Source organism: Eutrigla gurnardus (assembly GCF_963514095.1).
Source record: "Eutrigla gurnardus genome assembly, chromosome: 15".
NCBI classification, from domain to species: Eukaryota; Metazoa; Chordata; class Actinopteri; order Perciformes; family Triglidae; genus Eutrigla; species Eutrigla gurnardus.
The window spans coordinates 10,016,840-10,040,628 of record NC_139938.1 but is presented as its reverse complement, the minus strand read 5'-3'; the positions used below and the strand labels follow the sequence as shown (position 1 = coordinate 10,040,628).

Below are 23,789 nucleotides of genomic sequence, written 5' to 3'. Positions count from 1 at the left end.
GACTCCATTAGGAAGTGGAACAAGGAACATTTCATCATAGGATTCAGAGCCAATAAGCATGTAATCAGGACATCCAGAGAATGTAGCAACCGGTGAAGGGGATAATTAATGAGATTGCCTTATGAACTGGTTAATTACTGACTGTTGGCCTCCTCAATTGTCCCTCCAAGTGCTGCATTTGTTCCCTAGTTGCCATTATGCTCTGATTGACAGATGCTGAAACCACAAGAGAGAATGAAGACATCTGAGGGTATATTAATTAGCTATTTACATCCATCCATCCGTCTGTCTGTCTGTCTGTCTGTCTCTGTCCCTCTATCTACAATCAAGAGCAAGAAGGCTGTATGTTGCAAGGTGCTTGTCATAAATGACATAAAGACAAATAATGGACCACAGGTTTTTCATTATTTATAGACTCAAAATGAAAATTGCAAAACCTACGACACAAAAGCCATTGTGTCAACACAAAACTACACAGTGTGCACAATTATTAGGCAAGTTTTATTTTAGAGGATTAATTTTATTATTGAACAACTGAAGTGGTCTCAGTCAATCAAAAATGTTAAAAAACCTCAAACCTGAAGGTTTTGGCTTTCTTAGGAGAATATCTGGGTGCACAATTATTGTTATTATTATTATTATTATTATGCAACTAAATTTTAATCTGTTGACATGAAAATGATAAACAAACAACTCATAAACAACAAATAAACATTTCTGACATTTCCAAAAATAAATTAGTGACCAATATAGCCTCCCTTCTTTTCAATAATTAGCCTTCCATTGCCGTTGCAGTCCTGGAATATGACAACACTGGAGGAAAATGGCTTCCTGGTCGATCACGTCTGATGCTTCTCAAATCTTTGGCAGTTCATTTGTGTCTTTTTTTCTCAGCACGTTTCTTGTTGACAAAACGTTCGATGGTTCTGTGATCGAACAATCTTAGCATTCCCTATGAAAGACTTTTTATAATTTTTGACCTTTGAGAGTGAGTTAAATCTCTTTTTTGACCCATTTTGCCCGAGGAAAAGAAGCTGCGTAATAATTATGCACACCTTGATATGGGGTGTTGATCTCCTTAGGCCACACCCTCCCTCATTACACAAATACACATCACTTGATATGCTTTAATCCAGTTAGTTTACAGCTTGGAGTTGGAAAATATGCATACAAATACCCCAGTACACACACACACACACACACGCAGACGCAGACCATTTGGACACACATGTCCTTGTTTGATCATTCACTTAATACCCAGGAAGGATGGAGAACAAGTAGTCAGACTTTTCTGAGGGTTAAAGGGGGTTAAAGCATGTGAGAGTCAGGGAGGAGAACCACTCCCAGAATTTAGTGTGCATGCGTGGGTGTCTGTGTGTGTGTGTGTGTGTGTGGCCAGTTATTCAGAGCCACATGAGTCCCTGCACCTCTGTTGTCCAGGTCTGGGCTTTGTGTACCCTGCACCCCTCCCTCCCCATCAAAAAAAGGAGCACCGTACGCCCAACAGGGGTGGAAGTGAAAGCAGTCAACCCCTCCTCCATCCAGTGAACAACGCACACAAACACATACGCATCCTGTTAGCGTGTGTGTGCCCACTGACCCGCGATGACCTGTCCTTTCTGAAGGTAACAAAGGTGGGAGTGAAAGAGGCGTGAGATCACACACATTTAAATCAACTGGATGAGTGCTCTTATTCATGTGATACCCACTGGGGCGGATGCTGACAATGTCTTGCTTGTTCACTGCCTCCATATTAGTCCCGGACAGGCTGAAGTGGCTGCAGTAACTGCCCCACTGCTCATTAGTTTAAATCATTGTTTTTACAATGATGGTATTCTCACTGTGTAATTTCTTCAATACCTGTTGTGTGGACTGGAATGATTGACTCGTTGCTTACCAGTAGATGTGAATGTCCTGATCCTCAGATGTCCACTGGAAGGACTACAATATCCAGTGTTGCATTTTTTTTAAAGAAAGAATCATATTTGTTCGAAAATGGAATTGTAAATCATTAAAATATCGTATTTGCTTATTATAATTTTCTTTCAAGACATAAACAAACATCTCCTTTTCTTTATTTAGCTTAAAGATTCTGCTTAACTCCATTACAGAGCCAATTTTTTGACGGAAATGCTGTTTCTGTGGCCCTGTGTCTTACCAGCATTTCACACTTTTAACTCATTTCCATCAACATGTCTCATTTCTTACATGATCTGTAAATCTGATGAGTGTTTACTAGAAATTTGGGCAGGTGTGACTTGTCAGTAAAGTTGCAGTCATGTTCTCTGTTGTTCTCTATTGGGTTGACACTGAGTAACCGTGCTCAGACCTGGATGGGCCTGGTGTCATGTGAGTGCAGGCCGGCGGGTGACTGGGGAGGGGGGGCAATCATGCTTTGGCACGGTACAGGGAAACTGGCCTATGTTGCCCCTTTTCCACTGAGGCACCAGTTCTTCGTGTTTCCACAGGCAAAGAACCGGCTCTTGACCAGGAAAACTGGTTCCAGAGCGGCACCAACTCTTAGCTGGTCTTGAATCATTCACAAACCAAGTTTTGCTTATGTCAGGGGCTGGGGGCGCGGTTAATGCTTGAGGCAACAGCGGATCCTGGTAATCCAGGTTGGTGGAAAAGGGGTATGTGAGAGCACCCTGAGGAACACCTTCAGAATCAAAGGGTGCCCTCACACTAGACCGGTTAAACGTTGTGTAAAGACTCATTACTGGAAAGGTTGGAAGCAGATTTCTAAAAGGTTACATTTCCATGAAAAAGTTGCATCATTAACGAGCATTAGCACCACTATGCTAGGCTTACGACTGAAGGTGTACTGAATATAAACTCATGCTGCTTTTGATTTTTAATGGCTGTAACAGTGAATAAAGACATAGCAGGCTTCAGAGGAACAGGATGTACTTGTGTCCTGGTCGCCAGGTGATGTGGTGTTTAACTGTTACACTGTGATCTGTAGCTTTAGCTTCTATCTTTATTAACAGAACCTGTTTTCGCTCTGATTTGTTAAGCAATTAAGAAGAATTATGAATATATATTCATGTAAATACAATGGTACATATTACACGAGGTAAATACCAAATAACTATGTCAAATATTAATTAATGAAATCATCCACTTGGCAAATTGTTTTGAAGTGCTTCATTTTCAGAAACAGCTGCCTACCGGGTCAGAAAGGCAGAAACGTAGAGAGAATAAAATGCATTTTCAAATGTATCCATGTAAGCGTGAACGTTGCCTGAGCTCTACTCTCCTGATTTCAGAGCCAACCCCAAAAGACAGGAAATGTTGGACTCAGGGGGTGGCGTGCATTGAATGGGAGCGCTTGCACTTGGAGCTGTAGTCCCTGCTGCAGCATGGTTCCCTGCTGGAGCAGCAGAACAGACCTAAGCCCCTCTTTTCTCACTGCCTTCCCCGTGGATTAAATTACTTTCGCTCGCTTCTTTTGCCTTTGCTTGCTGATAACAGAAGTGGCATTTCACTTCTTCTTCCCATGGCCTCAACAGATGAGGAAGCAGTTTTGTGTTTTTTCTTCTTGCTCACTTGGAAGGAGCAAATGACCAGCAAGAACTCAATTAGCAACATGTCCCTCCCGGCCGGGGGTCCGAGCCGCCGCCTGTTCAGCCCGTATCAGAGATCAAGTCGGCCTAAGTGAAGTGACAGCAAGCGAGCGGAAAGGGTAAACGAAGTGTGTGTGTGTGGGGGAGGGGGAGCGGCATCTGCCCCCATACAGATTTGCTTAATTGGGTTTGACTTCCACAATTACAGCGTAATAATGGCCTTTTCAACCCTGCCATGTCGAAGTGAAAGGCAGTTGGTCCGCGCACCCGCATGCTGTCAGATGATTTATAGCAGAGAGCGAGCGACAGAGACGGGAGAGAGAGATGGGGGAATTGGCAATGGACTTTGGTTAAGCAGTGGTTATTGAGTCTTTGATAGGACTCCAGGAGGCCGGGGCAGCAACAATGACAGAATTAATGGGCAAGGCACGATGAGAATGTCAGCTCAGCGGGGGGCCGCTGTGGCCTTTGAGCTGCCTTCTGACATCTCTGTGATTGTGCTCTCCACAACACTGTGAAAAGGCTTGACCTGTTTTCTGGTGGATCTGGTCTTGAATGTATTTCTTTCTTCACAAGCTATTGTGCTTATCATAGCGCGAAACCCTGGAGTTGTCTCCGAATGAGTGAGTAACGCAATGAGGTCATCATCGAGTGGACGTCATTTCGCTAATGTCTACATATACAGTCAGATAATGATGTTTTTCCAAATAGCGGAATACACTCAAGCCGATTGGAGAGAGGGATGAGGAAGTAGAAACACTGGGACATTTCTATCGTCAGTATAAGGGAGCCGTAACCTGCCGTAAGGAATCCAATGACTGGAAATGGCTGGAGACATAGAGACGCTCATTTCAGTTAAGCATAGATTTCCCCTAACAATAGAGCTCAGCAACCTGTAGGAAATGCACAGGAGGAGAGAATGGTAAATGGAGCTGCATTTCTATAGCACTTTTCTACTCTCTTCGACTACTCAAGGCGCTTTACACTACATTCAGTCTATTTACCCATACACACACACGTTCACACACACATTCATACACTGATGGCACAGCCTTCGGGGGCAATTTGGGGTTCTGTATCTTGCCCAAGGACACTTCAGCATGCAGACTGGACGACTCGCTCTACCTCTGAGCCACAGCCACCCCAATATATACTATATATATATATATATACATATATATATATATCGTAGATTAACCTTTCTGGAAATACTGGTATTTATACTATATCATCCCTTTACACCATGATTGTCTAGGGTAAACCACACAGGACAAAACACTGAACAGTGTACTCCATATTAGCTTTATTGTTGAAATACACTAAATACAGCAAAAACAAAAGCACGCTGGTAGACAGTTGACTTGAAATGACTTTCCATGCAGCGCATTGTGCTTGTTCTGGTTTCCCTGGACCTTTGTCGGGTTTACATTGATGAATTGATTTTTAATGTTTATTTGTAAGGGCCATGAGACTTTCTGGAGTGCAATAACTTCAAAGTTATTATTTTTCTGCTGGGGGATAAAAGGCAGATTTTAATGGAGCAAGTCACACTTTCCTTTTCTTTGGAATTTTTATTTGCCTTTATATGAGTAGTAGTTGTAGATGCAAACTGGGGAACTGTGGAGAAGACAGAGGGGTATGGAACAACGCTGCCCCAGTTGGGAATATGCGCCATAACCATTATACTACCGATGAGGCCCATGCCAAATAACAGTTATACACTATATTGCCAAAAGTATTCAGACGTGTTCTCTGGAGTGACGAATCACGCTTCTCCATCTGGCAATCTGATGGATGGTACTAGGTTTGGCGGTTGCCACGACAACGGTACTTGTCTGATCGTGCCATGTGTAAAGTTTGGTGGAAGGGGATTATGGTGTGGGGTTGTTTTTCAGGAGCTGGGCTTGGCCCCTTAGTTCCAGTGAAAGGAACTCTGAAGCATACCAAGAGACAATTCCATGCTCCCAACTCTGTTCCAACATGAAAACCAAGGTTCATAAAGACATGGATGGGAGAGTTTGGTGTGGATGAACTTGACCGGCCTGCACAGAGTCCTGACCTCAACCCAATAGAACACATTTGGGATGAATTAGAGTGGAGACTGAGAGCCAGGCCTTCCCATCCATCCAACATCAGTGTGTGACCTCACAAATGCGTTTCTGGAAGAATGGTCAAAAATTCCAATAAACACACTCCTAAACCTTGTGGAAAGCCTTCCCAGAAGAGTTGAAGCCGTTATAGCTGCAAAGGGTGGACCGACATCATATTAAACCCTATGGATAAAGAATGGGATGTCACTTAAGTTCATATGTGAGTCAAGGCAGGTGAGCAAATACTTTTGTCAATATAGTGTTTCTTGTTGTTTTAATGGGGCCCTCTGAAAATGTCCAGAATCACGTTAATGATGGTAATATAAATTGCTGGTGGTATTGTGAACATAACAATATTTCACCACAGTATACAAGCACATCTCTAGTTGGATTATATTTGAAGATTGTTAATCCTGGTAAAAGACAGAATGTAATGTAAGGATGAGTTAGGAGAATTACAGTAAAACAAATCTTTAATCTGTATTTCAATTACTGGAGAGAAGGGGCTGGAGGTTCAGTGTGTAATTGTTCAGTTAATGAAGCAAAGCCACACCTATAGCCATGCTGCATCAAGTATGGGTTTTTCTGTTTCTTGTATTATTCATTCAGATATGCACCAACCAGCAGTTTAGATGTTTTTTAAGTCTTTCTTTACATTTTGAATCTTTACATTCAGTTTGTAAAGCCCATATAGGCTTCTATTACATTTTTTCTTCAGTAATATTTGCATTCACATTTTATAAAAGAGATATAAAAGAGTATCAGAGAAAGTATGAGAAAGCAAGATGGCATTTCACTCTTTGTGCACAGAAATACAAACAAAACACACACACACACACACACACACACACAGGGAAAGTTTCCAGTGTGGGCCAACTTGTATGGACTTTAAAACACCCTGCTGTCAGTCATGATTAGCCGTAACGATGGGCCCATTTTGACACTTCAGAATCAAGTCTTGGCAAATAGCCCTGGGAAGAGGAGCCACATGCTACGAGATGGCTTTTCCCTGATATAATTTGTGGCTGCAAATTACAAAACAGAGGCAGAAATAATGTGTAAAGTCAAGTTTGGTGAGGGAGAAAATGGAAAAATTTAGGGCTGTGTGCCACTCTAATGGATATCCTTGTGGCTGGGAGAAAATGGGACTCAATAATGTGTCCTTAATGTCTGCCAGCGCTGTTTCAGGGAACATATCAGAAGAAATGTCCCCTGCCATTTCTGCAAGCAATCACTTAATGGGATGGGCAAATCTCAACAAAATGGATGTGCTGATCTATTTCTGGGTTTGACAGATGGAATGAGTCCGTGGCTCTTGGAAGACAAAAATGAAAAAAGGTAGAGGGTAAAGAAAAGAACAGGCTACAAACAAGAAAAGATAAAAACAAGCCTTTCACGATTCATTCAGAGACGCAGCATGCCTGCAACGTCTGTGTGTGGCTTAAGTGCAGACGCTGACAGGAATTTCAATTATTTAATTAGGGAGGAAAATGAAAAGACTTAAGTGTTGTGATTTCTGCAGTCTTTCATAGATCAATCTAATGTGCGCTCACATTGGAAATCAACCAAGATGGAAGAGGGGCAAGTGAAGTAGCGTCTTCTAAATCACGCAATTAAAATGGCAAATTAGTTTCTTGATATATTCATTTAAGTGGTTAAGTGGAAATGTTTCTCTCCCCGTCCACGCAGCTGTCTCATGGGTGGGTGTGGAGAGGCAGTGCTATCCACATGCTCTTATGATTAGAGCCGGCGTTCATTTGCTGAGGAAACGCTGAAAGCACTTGCTGCACAAATTAGCCATTTGAAGGCTTGAAAATTCAATTTTGAGGAGTTGATTTAAGTATTTAGGCAAAGCGTGGCTGGAACGTAAAGATTTAGAAGCATTTTGCCTGCTAATGTCGATAACTTTCAGAGGCCATTATAGGTTTTTGTGGCCTTGTTTCTCCTCAGTATTTCACACTTTTTGGCTCATTTCCATCACCTTCACACCTCTTTTCTTCCACGATCTATAGACCGTTTTCCTGTTCAACAGCTTTGAGGTTGTTATAATTTGGACATTTTGTCCATAATGAAAGGTCATATGATGCTCAGTCACTTCCATTAACGCTGAGATGGATCGAAGTTTCTCATTGATAGGAGAGGATCTGTTAGTGGGTGTATTTGACAGGGACCGTATAAGAAGTGAAATGGGGTGTGGCATTGAATAGAATCAAGAGACATGCGATAGTGAAACATATAGAGATAAGTAATAAATAGAGATAAGTAATAGAAATTGCTTTTTAAATGAACGGCATCAAAGACTGACCAAGTACAATGTGACTATAAAAAATAAAGACATATTATGTCCTCAGCTCTAAATTTGACAAAGTGTCAAGTTAAAAATTTGAAACTAGACATTAACATTGAATAAAACAAACTGTCAAAAGAAAATAAGATCAACCAAGCCTTGCAGTCATTTGTTTTAGTTTCCATGAATCCTAAGATGTATTTATGTTTACATGAATTTCAAGAAATGTTGCTGAATGTTTGCAATTATTAGAAAAATGTAACATCCCAAATCACAGTGAGTTCTATAAACTGAGAGGCCAGGCAATGCTGGGACATGGCTCTTCATGAACATACATTTATATATTTTTAAATCGCAATTACACTGAAAAAAACATTGATTCAGTCATGAAACCTTTCCAATGAACTCGATAGAATGAATTTCTAGTGTTTCATTTCTCTCCTTCAGTCTGCGATGACAAAAGAGCCTTCATCATGTTTTGATTACATCCATTTCTATGCACATTTTGCCTCACTGTGTTATTTTCCTTTCAGCTTACTTTTTGTCGTTCCTTGTTCCAATGAAATGATGGAAAATGTATTGAGATGCTTTACGGAAGTACAACTAGCAATTACACAATATGCTCTTTTACAAATAAAAGAAAACAAATACAATTTTTATCAGCAAAATGTGTTTAAAAGTAAACTTAATGCAGAATGGCCTTCATCAGTATGCATAGGTGGATTATTATTATTATTGATGAATTATCATGTTCCCTCTGAGCAGGCATCTGATTGGACATCTCTCTCACTGTGCTGTTAAATCTGTGGAATAATGTATATCTGAAAACATCTCTGGGTATGCAGGGCCTTTAATCTATATTAATACCGCATCATGTAAACGTTTATCATGTGTTTTGTTTAAAATCAAGTAAACTAGCAGTTAGATAAATATGGTAGAATAAAAAAGACACAATGTAGAGAGCGCAGATTACATATTTTATTGCATAAGTTTGCATCACTGGTTCCCTCAGCAAAAAGCCAAACTGGGATGTTTGGATATTGGATTATTGTAGAAAATGAACTGTGGCAAACACAAGTTTATGATACTAACATGTAGAAAAGTAGAAACATGACGACCACAATTCTATGGAATATAAGTAGCGGACGTAGTCATGGTGACGTTACCCATTGGTTTGTGGACTGGAGTTTTGAAGGGTATTTTGGTCATCGCCATCTTGGAATTTTTGCAACCAGTGAAGGAAGTGACCATATTTGGACTGTGGAGGAGCGACGGGTGGATCTGACAAACCCAAGCAGCAGAGGGGCACCCCGAGCAGCACCCTAACTGGATCTGGATCCATCTGGATTCTGCTATCAAAGTTAGCTTCATTATTGAAGGTCAACTTTACAGGTAAGACATTAAAGTCATCTTAGTAGCTAACTGCATTGGTAGCATGGTAGCGATCTGTCAATCAGAAGGTAGCCCCGTCCTAAAACATCCCCTGCTTTCTGGCCTGTTTGACTCTAAATGGACCATCATTTACTAAATGAACATCATGCTGGATTGAAGAAGACTTGAAACTAGAGATTGAGACCATAAACTCATGTTGACCATAAACTATGTGTTTACAATGTTTACTGAGATAATTAATCAAGTGACAAGTAGGCTAATTTTCTCATTGACTTCCATGCAATCAGACTTCTACCAGATGAATCGGCCCCTGATGGCCAGTAGAGAGAGCAAGTTTAAGGCATCTCGGATTTGGCTTCACTGTTCAGAACCGGAGGTTGCCGCCTGGTGACGACGTTTAGTTGTCTCATTTAGCCAATTGTTAGCAATCACCTTTTGTGAGACACGTAAAAGCAACAAAATGTATGAAAGAGGTGATAATATGAACAAGACACTCATTTACAACAGCTTATAATATGAAGACCAGACATGAGTGTATGGATCATCTTGCTTGGACAACACGTGCACATGAACAAGCTCCTGTGAAGGAGGATTTAAGACTACACAACAATGCAGGCATGCCATCCGTACACTCTTTGTAATTACTTCTGTCACATTACCTTACCAAGTACTGCAGGAGCTCCTTTACACAGTGATGATACCACATAAATGTAGACATTTCATAACAAAATTAATCTCTCAAAAGCTGGATGCATTCAAGAAAACATGGATTTGCTCTTCTGTCACAGAGGCATATTGTCCACTTTGATGGTGCATGGGAGGATATCAAATGCCCTCCTGGCTGCCACACTCCAGATGGAAGAAAATAGCCTGTGGTCTATAAAAATGAAGTTAGATGTAAGTACAGCACTCAAATCTCAGGGAGAAAAAATGCTTTTTCTGGGGCATTTTGTTGTTGTCAATTGGTCTGAGCAACTTGCTGTAATGCTGGTAATGGAGCTACTCTTCTCCTTTCATCTTTGGGGTTTTTGGCGTGTGTGTGTGTGTGTGTGTGTGTGTGTGTGTGTGTGTGTGTGTGTGTGTGTGTGTGTGTGTGTGTGTGTGTGTGTGTCAAAGCAAAAGGAGGCCCAGCTGGATATGAGAAAGAGACACAAGAGGAGGAAATCCAGCCAGATGAAGCAAACATGAAGTCTGAGCACAGTGACGGGGTCTGTAGTGGTGTGAGCTGCTTCTTCAAACATCTGCTGGCTCCATTTACCTTCAGCACAATTCTCCCAGGGGAATTTCCATACATTTCAAGTATTTCAGCGTTTTCAACACATGGATGCGAATGAACATAGTCGATTCCAAACTGTCAGTCGTCCTTCACACCTGACAGCAACAGGCATCTCTTATCCACATTCAGATCATTATTATTATATTATATCCACTGCTGCTGTTGTAATTATTAATGATAATTAATACAATGCAATACATCCTGGTAGAAGGATCCTCCTCAAATCTCCGTGAGGTTTCTAACCTTTTGTTCCCTGTAAAAGGTTTTTTTAGGGAGTTTTTCCTTGTTGGATGCCGGGTCCTGGGACAGAGGATCTCATACCCTGTACAGTTGGTTAAGCCCTCTGGGGCTTATTTGTTATTTTAATTTAATTGAATAATGTTAACATTCTCTTTCGCTCACAGAACATAAAGGTACCACAAACTGTGTAAACACACTCGTTGCTGACCATCCACAATTATCCATCTGAGAAATTTGCAGATGTTTGTGCTGACACACACCAATGTGATATGACACCAACATGATGACAAGATGGAGTAGAACAGTAGCATGTGATGTTGATTGTTGTGATATAGCCTATAGCTTTCTGTGTACACTGTATAAAGGTCATGCTGATACACAATACATTTATGTGTCTGAATGTTTTTAATTGCTCATTTTATGCAAGAAACCCTCAATTTATTTGGTGTATTCAGTAAAAAAAGTTCAAACTTAATAGCAATATTGAGACTTTTTAAACAGTGTGACAATGTTTGCTTTTGAAATGAAACAAAAATCAGAAGCAGAGCAGCCAAAGACTCTGATTGAATGCCTGGCTGGCCCTCCGCTAAAGCCAGTTTCAATCAAAACCATGAAGTCATCAGTATTCCTTCAGCTTGCCAAGCTTTGGCCATTTCTGTTTTTTCAGCAGATTCCCAAACCACAAAACTGGCGTTTGCTGATTGGCCGGTGGCCGGCCTAGCCTATTGTCTGAGCGCTGTGTTTGTTGGAGCCCCACTTTCTCCCTATTCACCCGTCAAACGCTAGCGCTATTAGCCTGCTGGAAATCCGCCTGTCTTGGCATCATAGGACTTTGTTGTATTTTGTCAGGTAACCCGGTCTTCATAAACATATTCATAAAAGGCGTGGATTAAGGTAAGGTAATACTGAATATTATCCAACAACTGTTCATTTACTTGTTTGTGTATTTTGTTTGAATTTATATCTTGGTGTGGAGACAACGTGAATATTTATCATTGATGTATCAGAACATGTACAAACCAGGTTTTGTCTCACTTTATTGTCTTCTAGAATGCTTTTATAAATAACAAACATTTTCACTCTGCAGCCAATTATACTAATATACAGATATTTATAACTTACATGTTCATGTGCTGAATGAAAAGCCAGTCTTCTTCTAGAGGATAAAATAAATGAAAATCAGAGATGCAGAAATGTAAGCCCTATTCTTCATCTTATTCTGTCTACTTTAGCAGTATATTTTATTACGTGTTACAGGAATGTGAGACATTTAAGGTGAGAGTTGAAGGATTTCTTGGGGAAAAGTGATGTGATTGAGAGGAAACGAGCACAAGCAAGGCCTCTCTCTGAACAAGTTAAAGTAAAGCTTTTTTTTCGGGGGGGTTTATCCTTACCTTCATGAAAAAAATACATTAAAAATAAAATTTAAATCAAAATTATTCAAATTTTGTATTGGCCACATAACATTCTGAGATATTTTCTATTTCTTTTTATGCGGTGGGGATCAAATTGATTTCAAAAGTGCTCTGGTTTAGACTAAGACAGCTGCTGGGAGTTACTAAGAGGCTGATCAGAGGAAAATGTGATATGTGGAAATATAGAGCTCTTCAATGAATCTGCAGTGCTCTTCAACGAGCTTCCGTTCAGGTTTCAGACATAACAAGCTATATCTATCTACCATCACCCCCCCCCCCCCCCCCCCCCCAAAAAAAATGACAACTCTCCATGAGAAAGAGAGGATTGCTGCAGGATATTGCATTCAGATGGAACAATGAGCAATAGATGTATCAAGTATCAAAGCATCACTGGAAGAGTGTATGTGTGTGTGTGTGTGTGTGTGTGTGTGTGTGTGTGTGTGTGTGTGTGTGTGTGTGTGTGTGTGTGTGTGTAAAGGGGCTGATCTCCTGGAGAACAAAGTGGAGAATACACACACACACACACACACACACACACACACACACACACACACACAGGCGACCCCACAGCTCAATCCACTGGAAATAATATGTTCATTACAACGCAATTACTGACACTTAGAGCCTCTCTCCCTGAATGATGTGTGTGTGAGGTGGAGAGAGGAGGGGCCCTGCCGCTGACCGCTAATGCTAAGTGACCTCATGTCCCTCCGTATGTGTCTGCAGGTGCAGGATGTACAGCTTTATGGGTGGAGGTTTGTTCTGTGCAGGCGTGGGGAACATCCTCCTGATCGTTTCCACAGCAACCGATTACTGGATGCAGTATCGGCAGTCCAGCAACTACATGCACCAGGGCCTGTGGCGCTACTGTTTGCCGGGTAAATGCTTCCCACACAGCGACAGCATTGGTAAGTGGGTTCATGCAGATGAATGCGAACATATTCATTGTCAGTTGGCTCTAAAAACATTTCTGAAAGATGTCAGGACTCATTTCATCGGCTGAGGTGAGGTGACCTTCACTTGACACCGGCGTTAACGGGGCGATCTAGGATTCTATGAAAAACACTAAGTCCATCGTGCTAAATCACTATTATCACCATCATAATGAATGTTCTCACGAGTGACTTGAAAAAGGCTCTTGAACTCGCTGTCAGGGTGAAGTGAAACACGGAGACTGGTTTTAAATATACATTAAGGAAGAAACTCACAATTATGAATGCAGCTGGGCTTATGATTTATGATTCCCTGATTTAAGATTGTTTCTTTTTCATTAAAAAGGAAAAATGGAAGTTGTTTCCTATCTATGATGCAATAAAAATATGTGTTTTTTTTACTAAATGTAAAGTAATTCCTGGTTGTTTTGGTGCCTTTTTAACAGTTTTGAGCCTTTTTCATGATTATCAGGATAATACCGTGAATTACAATTATTTTGGCCATAAGCGTGACATGACATTTGTATATCGATGTCCATCAGTGCTTATGTCAAACATTCAACATGCTAGCAAACAAGATGGTAGTGTTTTTATTCCTAATTTGAATTTGGAAGTGTATCTGGGTTTACAACATAATATTAGAGAATATCTCTTATTGCTCTCCTTTTTCACTGGATTTGTTAGAGAAAATCACAAACATATAATTTTCATATTACTCAACGCCTGTATTTGTCATTACATATTTTATATTATTATTTTATATAAACATTACAATATGTACTTTTGATTTATAACATAAATCTGTGATATTAAAAAAACCTTATGGTTATGGTCATGTTTTGTTAATATGATGTTTGATTAATTGTGAAAGAAAACAACAACTAAAATAAGTAAAAATGCATTATAATGTCCATAGTCGGCCCTCTTATGTACACAACAGAATCTCTTCTCTTAAAAATGTGTCTGATTTCCATGACATTGATGAAATTTGGTCTATTTTTTTCTCTTTCCATTCTTCATCATATTGCGTATTAACATGACCTGACCTGGGTCACATCTGACATGACTGACATTGTTGACTTGCACAGACCCCACCAGCGACTCTCATTGACATCTGACCCTGTCCACAGCCCACTTAGACGCCACCCGCGCCCTCATGATCCTCTCGCTTTTGGCCTGTTTCATTGGCATCATCATTGGTATTATGGCCTTCATCCATTACTCCTCCTTCGACAGGTTTGACAAAACCTTTGCTGCAGGCATATTGTTTTTCATCTCATGTAAGTTCAACTTTATTTTTCTGAGTTGCTGTTTTTTTGTAATTCCACCCTAATTGATTAATCCATGTTTTTTTTGTAATTCCACCCTAATTGATGAATCCATGTTCTTCAATGAAATTCTTAAAAAGCATAATTTCAGTGATTTGCTAACTGAAAACTATAGCTTCCGTGAATGAATGAATTGCAATGGCTGCCCATTTGTAAAGTCTCTCAGAAACATGTATGTTACATTTCATTGTCCTTTTTCCTGTCCAGGCTTTTTAGTGTTTCTAGCGATGGCAGTGTACACTGGTGTGACAATTAACTACTATGGGAAACGCTATGGAAACTGGAGGTTCTCCTGGTCCTATATCATTGGCTGGGTGTCAGTGGTGCTCACCTTTTTTTCAGGTAAGCAAGCAGCCCGACAAACCCAACTGCATTCGGTTTCCTATCTTTCACGGTGCCGTTTGTATCAAAGTCCCTGTTCTGGTGTATAATGTTAACTGCTTTTCAAGCTACAACCTTGAGTGATGTCGATGAAACCGCTGCTTGGAGGACAGATTTTATGAAGTCGTGGCAAGCAACAGTCCCAAATAGTTTTTAGATTAAGGATTAACTTTATATTAGATCAGGTAGCACCTTTTTTTTTTTTTTTAAGAAAAAAAAACAGTGTAGCAGATACTTCTCATCAAGGTCTAAACTCTACCTGCATGCCTAGCTAATGCTATTCATACTGCATGTATTATAATGTAATATAATGCAACGACAGAAAACAGTCAAAAGCAGACATGGGGCAACCCAGCTGGATCAATGATCCAGAAGTGCTCGTCTGTGGATCCTCCACCACGATGGGCAGCACCTGCTGTTCAGCAGGATTTTCACTATACTGAATGTGAAAATTGTTTAGAGGTAAACAGCATCCATATGCTAAAAATAGCAGGAAAAAGTTACAACGTAGTAACATTGTAACAAATATATTTAGTGGTGGAAAACAACAAGACCCGGATACACATGATCTATTTTTTTAATCTTTTAAATATAATATATATAAAGTATATATGAATCAGCTCCACAGACTCACAAACAAGTGCAGTTTTTCTCAGAATGTCATAAACATCCCCCAAAACAGCAATTCACCACCATGTTCTGCCGTTGAATTAATCACATATGACACAAAACTGTGGGAATAAAGCACAAATAAGGTTGTATGTGAGGGTTCTGCTTTAAGCTACTGGAAAATCCTTTAAAGATGCATGTGTTTTCCATTTCCTGATCCCAAAACCATGCCCTCTCCTTCTGTCTTGCAGGTATATTCTATCTGTGTGCCTATCGGATGCATGAATGCCCCAGGAGCACTAACTCTCATTAGTGGGCATGGATCTCATCATCGTCATGGAGGCAGACTCACCTCTGGAACATGAATGATCAAGTTTACATGATTTCAATAAAAGGAGAATATGACTCTTCATTTTCATCCACTGTGCATGTGTTGCTGACTCTCTTTAAATCTGTGTGGTTTACTCCCCTACTGCTGCTGCTGGACGTTCCTGGTGTCTGATAAGGTTTTTGGAGATTGACCTGCTGGCTTCATGTCACCAGTAGAGTGCTTTATTCAGGCTCCCCAGTTCGCTTCAACTGTGATTAATTAGGGGAACGTCCTATGAGAGCCATGATGCATTATAAACATACCCAGTATCTGATAATAGCATTGAATAATTACAGTTATAATATTAACACTATAACAGTATTAAGGATTGTAAAGCATCACAATATTTAATGATTGCACTCAATTACATTTTTTGCAAATTTCGATTTTATGATTTAGTAGCCAATCACATTATAATCACATTATAATTATTATTATAGGAACACACACATTATATATATATATATATATATATATATATATATATATATATATATATATATATATATATATATATATATATTCCTCCAAAAAGAAAAAAAATCTTAATCTTAATCTTAAATCTTTCATTCTTTGAAGCGCTGAACATGTGAACACTGACGTGGATACTATTTTGGGGAAACTATTGGAGCGATATCTGATATTAAAGATCTAAAATACCATCAACCATTCAGTTGCCAACAAGTCATCGTTTTAAGTATATGTACGTGTTTTCTATGGCCATGGATTGGATTGATGTATACCTTGATGTATACCTCACTATCACCAGCACGGCGGCTTTGAAAACGACAAGCCGAGTATTACACAATGCAATGTTGTAAACCTCTTATCCAAACGCGCCACTTAACGCAGTGACGCACCACCTGACCGGCTCACATTTTACTTAATGAAATGGCCACAAAAAGCCGCTTAACCGCGCCTCAAGAACGGATCCTTAAGACGATTTCATCACCATTTGTTTCATTTACTTTCTAATTTTCCCCTAAAAGCAACTTGTTATCCTGGTACGCTCCATGAAAGGGATTGACGCACAGCCAGGTGCAGCCGGGTTACATCCATCTGCTGCGGCCGCCGCCGCTCTAAAAGCTTCTTTTCTCATGCTTTATTTAAATAAAAAAAAAAACAGCAATATTTTGTATTTTTTCACATATATAATAAGAATAATTCCATGTTTCCTGCAATACCTTCCCGTCTAATACTTGGAAACACAATGTGTGAAGGATGTGATGGTTTTTAGAAGCTTGTGCACATATTCGGCAGCTTTATTCATAGACAGGAGTTATTATTAGTCTTCTTCAGGAGGTCGCCTCCACGCCCAGAGGGCTTTGATTTGCAACCATCCAACTTTACATTTTGAGCGCGCGTCTCCATTTAACACAAACCTATGCAAACGAATGCAGCACAGCCCCACTTTTCCAGCGCAAATGATTCCAGTAATGAATTTGTTCTCCCTCCATCTGATCAAATGGAAATCCTGTCCTCCAGCCCCCGGATTACAACTTCCGCTCTAACATCTCCCTTAATTGCCTAATAGCATTGCAGCGTGAATTCTGCCTACATTAAGACACTTTCACATTAACCGGCCTGATTGGAAATGTGATGACAACACCATATCAACAAATTATAGCGCACCGCTTTCTTGCGCAAATGGGCACGGGAGCGACACTTGGACTCTCCCGGATTTCAATACCAACAATTACAGCCAATTTGGGCGGAATTACTCGACAGACCTGTAGCTGAACAATCCTCCTGTGACACGGGCTGCGGGACTTCATTCACACACCGCCGACACGGAGAGCAGAAGTTACCCGAGTGAATTAAAAAACGCCATGTGGTCGCATGTTCAAGTTCAACGCAAGCAAATCTAAAGTTTCCCGTCAAAGTCTACGAAGTCATCCTCGAAATAAACCGCTCCATCAACGCGCTGTGGCTGTTATAGACGTGTCACAGTGATGGCATAAAACATAAAACACTTGCAGGCGTTGATGAGGTGAAATATACAAATATATGTGCACATACGTGTCTGAGCAGCTTGTATGTGGAGGTTAGTTCAAGCTATAAACTGTAGAGGGAAGTCACTCAGGTGACTATATAAAGAAGAGGAATATTCAGATGTTTCATCACCAGCATAATTTTGGTTAAATCACTGATACTGTGAACAACAATTATAATATCACCAACATATATCAGTGAGCCACCTCCACTATTTTATGGACCGCCCTGTTAAATACAGCTTCCACATGGAGCATCTCTGTTCTGCAGGTTAGCAGGACAGAGATGCTGCTGTGTGAACAAGGTCCCTTTGTTTAGTCTCTGTTGTGGTCCAAAGAAGAGCGGTGCTCCAACACTAACAGAGAAATCGGCAAAACGATATTCATTTACGATAAAACACTCGCGATCATCGATAAAGTGAAAACAATTCAAAACACTATACGGTTTATAAATACGAGCAACATTTTGGCTGTAAATGTTCCTGTTTGACACCTGATTAAGTGTCTGTGTGTAACTCTCAGTAGGGAATTTATAATATATAATTATAAAATACCATATTATACTTTATAAGCTTCATACTGCAGATTCCACGAGAGAACGCTGCATTTTGCCTGTAATCAAACATGTCACACTCCTTTTGTTAAACTGTATTTTACAAAATATATTTAAACTGAATAAAGAATCATTCTTCCACATGTTCGTGGGTGCTCGTGGACCAAAAACAGCGTGGTTGCTAGGCAACCGCATAACACTATGCCTGATGACGGATTTTTTTTATTATCCGTTCTTCTCGCTGAGGTCCCAGGTGCGTTACATTTCTCTACTCTGTTTGCTTTTTTTTTTTTTTTCCTCCACCCGCTTCGAACGCGCCTCAGCCAATCAGAACGAAGAACGGGCTCCTCACTTCTTCCCCCCGCCCATCAGGAGCTCTAATTGGCCGATGCGTAAATGAATCCCCCCCCCAATCCGCCATGTGTGTGAATAAATGGCTGTTGGAGCGGCGCCCTCCCTCTCCTCCTGCATGTATACGTGCGACTTGTGGAGGAGAGCTGATGCAGGTTTTAAGGCAGGGAAGCAACTCCACCCAAACTAACGCCATGAGTATGAACTACGCGTCTGCGGCGCCCACGCAGAGGTCCACGTCGTTTTTCATTGAGGACATCTTATTGCACAAACCCAAGCCGCTGAGAGAGGTCATCCCCTCGCCGTTCTGTAGCTCCCTGGCCTCCCGGATGCCCATCCTGGAGTACGGGTACCCACTGATGCCAACCCCAATACTGGCACCACATCCGCACCATGCGCTCCACAAGCCAGAGCATCACCAGTACTTCTTCACCTCTGGTAAGCACGAGCCCGAGGCCTCGAGGAGCCATGCTAATGGACTCAATTAGACATGTAGATTTGGTTGTACCAACAGGAAAGTCTCTGTCAACAGTATGGATGGATTTACAGAAGTCTACGTTCATGAGTAATAGAGCATCGTTTGCAGAGTTGATATGAGTCCCATCACTAAATGAGAATATTGAATATAAATTTAAGATTTAAGAATATATGTGCAAATGCTTAGCTTAATAGGTTATTAGCTTAACCTGTACTTCTTTCCGTCTTCATTAATGTGCATATATATATATATATATATATATATATATATATATATATATATATATATATATATATATTCACTTAAAAGCTTTAACTTCTACATTAACATATAAAGTTATTATGGTTGTGGTTTGTTGTTGAACAGCTGGATTCCTGTCCCCTCTAGGGATGCAGATGCCGGCCTTGTTCCAGCACCACGCAGAGTTACCTGGAAAGCACTGCAGACGCCGGAAGGCCCGGACGGTGTTCTCCGACTCGCAGCTGTCCGGCCTGGAGAAGAGGTTTGAGATCCAGCGGTACCTGTCCACGCCGGAGAGAGTGGAGCTGGCCACGGCGCTCAGCCTGTCCGAGACACAGGTATGCATCTGTGTGCGTCTGACGCACCTGAACGCACCGCTCAGTGCAGGAGAGGCTGTTATGTGTCTTTCTTATTCGTTCTGTTTCCAGCCTGAAGCCACAAAAAAAACATAAATAGACAAAGAAAAAATAGATAAATCGGGTAAATGATATTTCCATGTACAACAGAGCACGGTGACGATGTGTGTATTATAAGAGCAACGAATTTGGATTATACATCAGGCTATTTTAATCCTGAAGAATTGCAGCTATTCTGTGTAAAGTATCAAATAAATATAAATTAATCAGATTCGGGGGATATTTACAATTCTACATCGTATAAATGTATGAAGACAATTCAACATAATCCAATATCCAAAGTGTCGTTTCGGTTATTTAAATAACCCCCAAAAATATAAAAACATTAATTTACAATCTTGGCTTTATATCATCCGTTCGGATCTCTTTATATTAGGCTACAGATGAATAAGGGACCGATGGCGTTTATTTTAGGATCTCTTTATTAATTCCCATTCCTCACGCGCAGGTAAAAACGTGGTTCCAGAACCGGCGGATGAAGCACAAGAAGCAGCTGAGGAAAGCGCAGGACGAGCGGAAGACCCCCGGCGAGCTGGACCGATCCGCGGACACCTCCAGCGAGGGCGAAGTGAACGAGAAGAGCGCGGAGGAGCTGAAACGCGGACTGGAGCCGGACTCGTACCTGCTGGAGGAAAACGACGACGATGTGGATATCGAGGATGACATTTGTTCTCCGGATCATCTACTATAGAAGACTGCAGAGCTGTTTTAGAAACAGCGACTTTCACACTGTAAAGAGGCTGCCGATGGCTTTTAAATCGCATTAACTGTTTGAAGAGAAGGGTCGGCTATAGGCTACAATACAATGTTCATATTTATTCAAACATGCAAAGTGGGCCCTATGATTTCAAAACAATTGCCCTCTCTCATCTGTGAGAATTGTCGTGTTATGTCTGACAAAACACAGATTATTATTATTATTATTATTATTATTATTATTATTATTATTATTATTATTATTATTATTAGCTTTATATTATTACTCAACGCGTAGACGTTTATTTTGAAATGTCACTTACTATGTCTTTTTATTTCCAGACGGAAAGCTATAGAACTGATTATAAACCACCCAAATGGAAATAGCTCTTTGCTGTGTAACATAGACGCATCACACTGCCGCATCCTTTTGCACTTTTATCCCAGACGACATTTTTACACACTTTTCTTTTTTTATTATCGTTATTGCTCTTTTTTCAATTCTACTTTTTATATTTTATTTGCAGTGTGTCCATAGTGTTGAAAGTTTTTTAAATCAAGTTTCGATCGAATACACTTCAGTGACTGACATTTATATTGTATCTGTAAATATATATATATACATATGCATATATATAGAATATAAATAATGAATCGTTTCTCGGCTTCTTTTGTTATTTTATAACTTTATTCCTTAAAAGCCCGTTCTTTTGTTTGTTTGTTTTTGTAGATTTTCATAGCTCAACCGAGCAGGAATGATTTGGGGGGAATATAAAAAAAAAGAAAAAAGAAAAAAAGACATAACTATATCTCCCGTTAATACGGCGTTGTTAGTGAAGTCCTGTTATCGGGGTCAGATGCTGAGGAGCTCAAACGGTTCTTGTAACCACTTTGACGCGGAAGCAGTCCGCACAGCATGGAGCTCGCGACGCTGCTTCTTCTCTATGGGCTTCCTGCGCGGCGGCGCGCGGCGGCCTGCGGTGGCGCGCGGTGGCCCGCGGCGTCCCGCGGCCTGCTGAGCTGGGAACCAACAGAAACGCAAACGACAGACAGCAAGAACCCGCCAGCCGTGAGCGTCTCTGAACGTTTACAGCAGACTGGCTTGTATGTATTCCGAATTAAAGGTAAGACTCTGAAAGCGATCTACTCCATTCCGCAGTGGGCTTCAAGTCCCGGGATGTTTCTGGTTAAATTATGCTTAATTGAGAATTCACAACAAAACAGCACGACGTTTACTTTCTTTGCATCCGCGGTCAAATGATGTTTAATAATACGACAGAGAGGAGCAGACGTCTTCGTGTTTGTTTTCGTAATGGGTGTCACATCGCACCATCTTTCCCAGTAAACGCGTGGTGGATGTACTTCACTTGTACAACAGTCAGAGTCACATATTCAGTGGACATATCTTCAGAACATGTTCTGACCATCAAAAGAAATGCTTCATTTTTCAGAATAAAACGATTTTGGAGGTACAGTCATGTTGAACATCTCTGCTTGTTGTGTGTTTCTGCTAGACTTGTTGAATTGTCTTTGAAAATTCAGAATCACTCCATGCCTTAAACAATAAGTGCTTGGAGATCCAATCTCATATTTTTCATGAAAATGTTTGTATAATTTCACTGTGGCCAACATCACTATTAATCATTTAATATGAATGTATTTGACATAAAATATTATTTTCACCCAAAAGTATGAGAAAATGAAATATGCCAAGAAATAAATTAACACTCAAGTGTAGTAAAAATGGAATCTGTAGGTATACAAGCATTTCATGTATTCCTTTAAATCTGTGTGTTCACTGCAGAATGTGGCCATAGAAATATTTTAACTTAAAAGAAAATAATAGCACTTACATACACACTTATCTGTTTTATTATTGTCTGAGTATTGTTCATGAAACAAATGGAACAAAACACCACAAATTCAATATCATTTTTAGGATATTTTTTGTTTGTTTTACTGTTAGTGAACATTCAAAAATAAATTGTGGTATATTTAGAATTTGGACTGGAATGTACTGCAGCATTGTATTATGATATATGGATGTAACAAAGAAAATACTTTTAAATTGTTTTTGTTTTTTATTTACCAATGGTCCGTGCTGCAGGATATTTCATTCAAATGATATATGATAATAAATAAGATAATAATAAATAAGATAATGTTACAGACGTTGACACACTCGAGTGTATGAACTCCAGAGTGTTGCAGGCAACTATTTATTGTGTATTATTACCATAATAACAATGAAGGGTTTGTTTTTGTTTTGTTTTTTTACATTTTACCTATTTGTAACAGAAGACATCCACAACTGTGTGCTGATCCACAAATATTTCACTGTTCACAAACATGTATTCTTTATTTGTGCTGTGTAAAGTCATATCTACAAGAATACAGAGCAATTTGTAAATATGTATAATAAACATATTTCAATTTCACATAAAAATGTTATAGGTTTACATGTCAAGTGGTGTATCTGGATTTGAGCATCCTTTTGTACTCGTGAAATTTTGCACATTTGTTGATCACTTCAACAAATGTCTGTTTTTGGGCCATGTGGCATTTATGACTTCCCTCCTTTCTGCTATAGTTTGGTCTAATTCGTACCTCGGAAAATAAATCCACAAATATGAGGTGCACTCAGGCTACTTGCTACAGCTGAAGGTGGTGACATTACCTGATAGAAGCTGATGGAGCTAACGCTAGTAAAGAAGTCTAAAACTAGCATCTGTTGTCTTCCCGCTCTGCTACGAACCGCCTGGCTTCAACGTGGACCATGTTCTTTGAACCAACAGTTGGGATTCAGGATTGGGTTCATCTTTGTCATCTGAGTGGGCAGTGCTACACTTGCTAAACGTTAGCCTACTTAGCGGCTTTACGTACAGTTTGCTAGCTTAGCATTAGCTGTGGTAGTTACAAGCATACAAGCTAGCTCTCGTTAGATCATTTAGTTCAGCTCATTTAGCTAATTTAGCAGCAATAGATGCTGACCGCTATGATAACCATGAACCATAAACAAGGAATCTAAACAGACAGTTGGCCTCATGGGTGAGAGGTTGAATGCCATTTTTAGGCCGCTGGTGTGTTTCTGCTGGTTATTATGGGATATGTGTTTTCTCTGAGATCCCGCTGACACTTCCATCACTTTATTTCTCCTTGTCTCCTGAAGAGAACCTCG

At 40.2% G+C, this 23,789-nt stretch overlaps 3 protein-coding genes across 3 annotated transcripts in view; 2 read left to right on the top strand and 1 right to left on the bottom strand.

Annotated features, from left to right (window-relative positions):
- Window positions 1-23,789, bottom strand: part of hspa8 (heat shock protein 8) — a 160,183-nt gene that overhangs the window by 109,209 nt on the left and 27,185 nt on the right. The window lies entirely within an intron of this gene.
- On the top strand, window positions 11,665-15,895 carry lim2.1 (lens intrinsic membrane protein 2.1). The gene is made up of 5 exons (XM_084028815.1): window positions 11,665-11,745; window positions 12,993-13,174; window positions 14,329-14,478; window positions 14,734-14,868; window positions 15,768-15,895. The coding sequence occupies exons 2-5, from the start codon at window positions 13,000-13,002 to the stop codon at window positions 15,827-15,829; spliced, it is 522 nt and encodes a 173-aa protein (XP_083884941.1). The 5' UTR covers window positions 11,665-11,745; window positions 12,993-12,999; the 3' UTR covers window positions 15,830-15,895.
- On the top strand, window positions 18,976-20,606 carry bsx (brain-specific homeobox; the record flags this gene model as incomplete). Its single annotated transcript, XM_084029439.1, has 3 exons — window positions 18,976-19,219; window positions 19,647-19,837; window positions 20,364-20,606. 3 exons carry the CDS (start codon window positions 18,976-18,978, stop codon window positions 20,604-20,606), a joined length of 678 nt encoding a protein of 225 aa, XP_083885565.1.

Coding starts and splice junctions, on each gene's coding strand:
- lim2.1 (XM_084028815.1), top strand. CDS start 13,000: ATGTACAGCTTTATGGGTGGAGGTTTGTTCTGTGCAGGCGTGGGGAAC. Junction 13,175..14,328: donor CCCACACAGCGACAGCATTG/GTAAGTGGGTTC, acceptor CCCTGTCCACAG/CCCACTTAGACGCCACCCGC. Junction 14,869..15,767: donor GGTGCTCACCTTTTTTTCAG/GTAAGCAAGCAG, acceptor TCTGTCTTGCAG/GTATATTCTATCTGTGTGCC.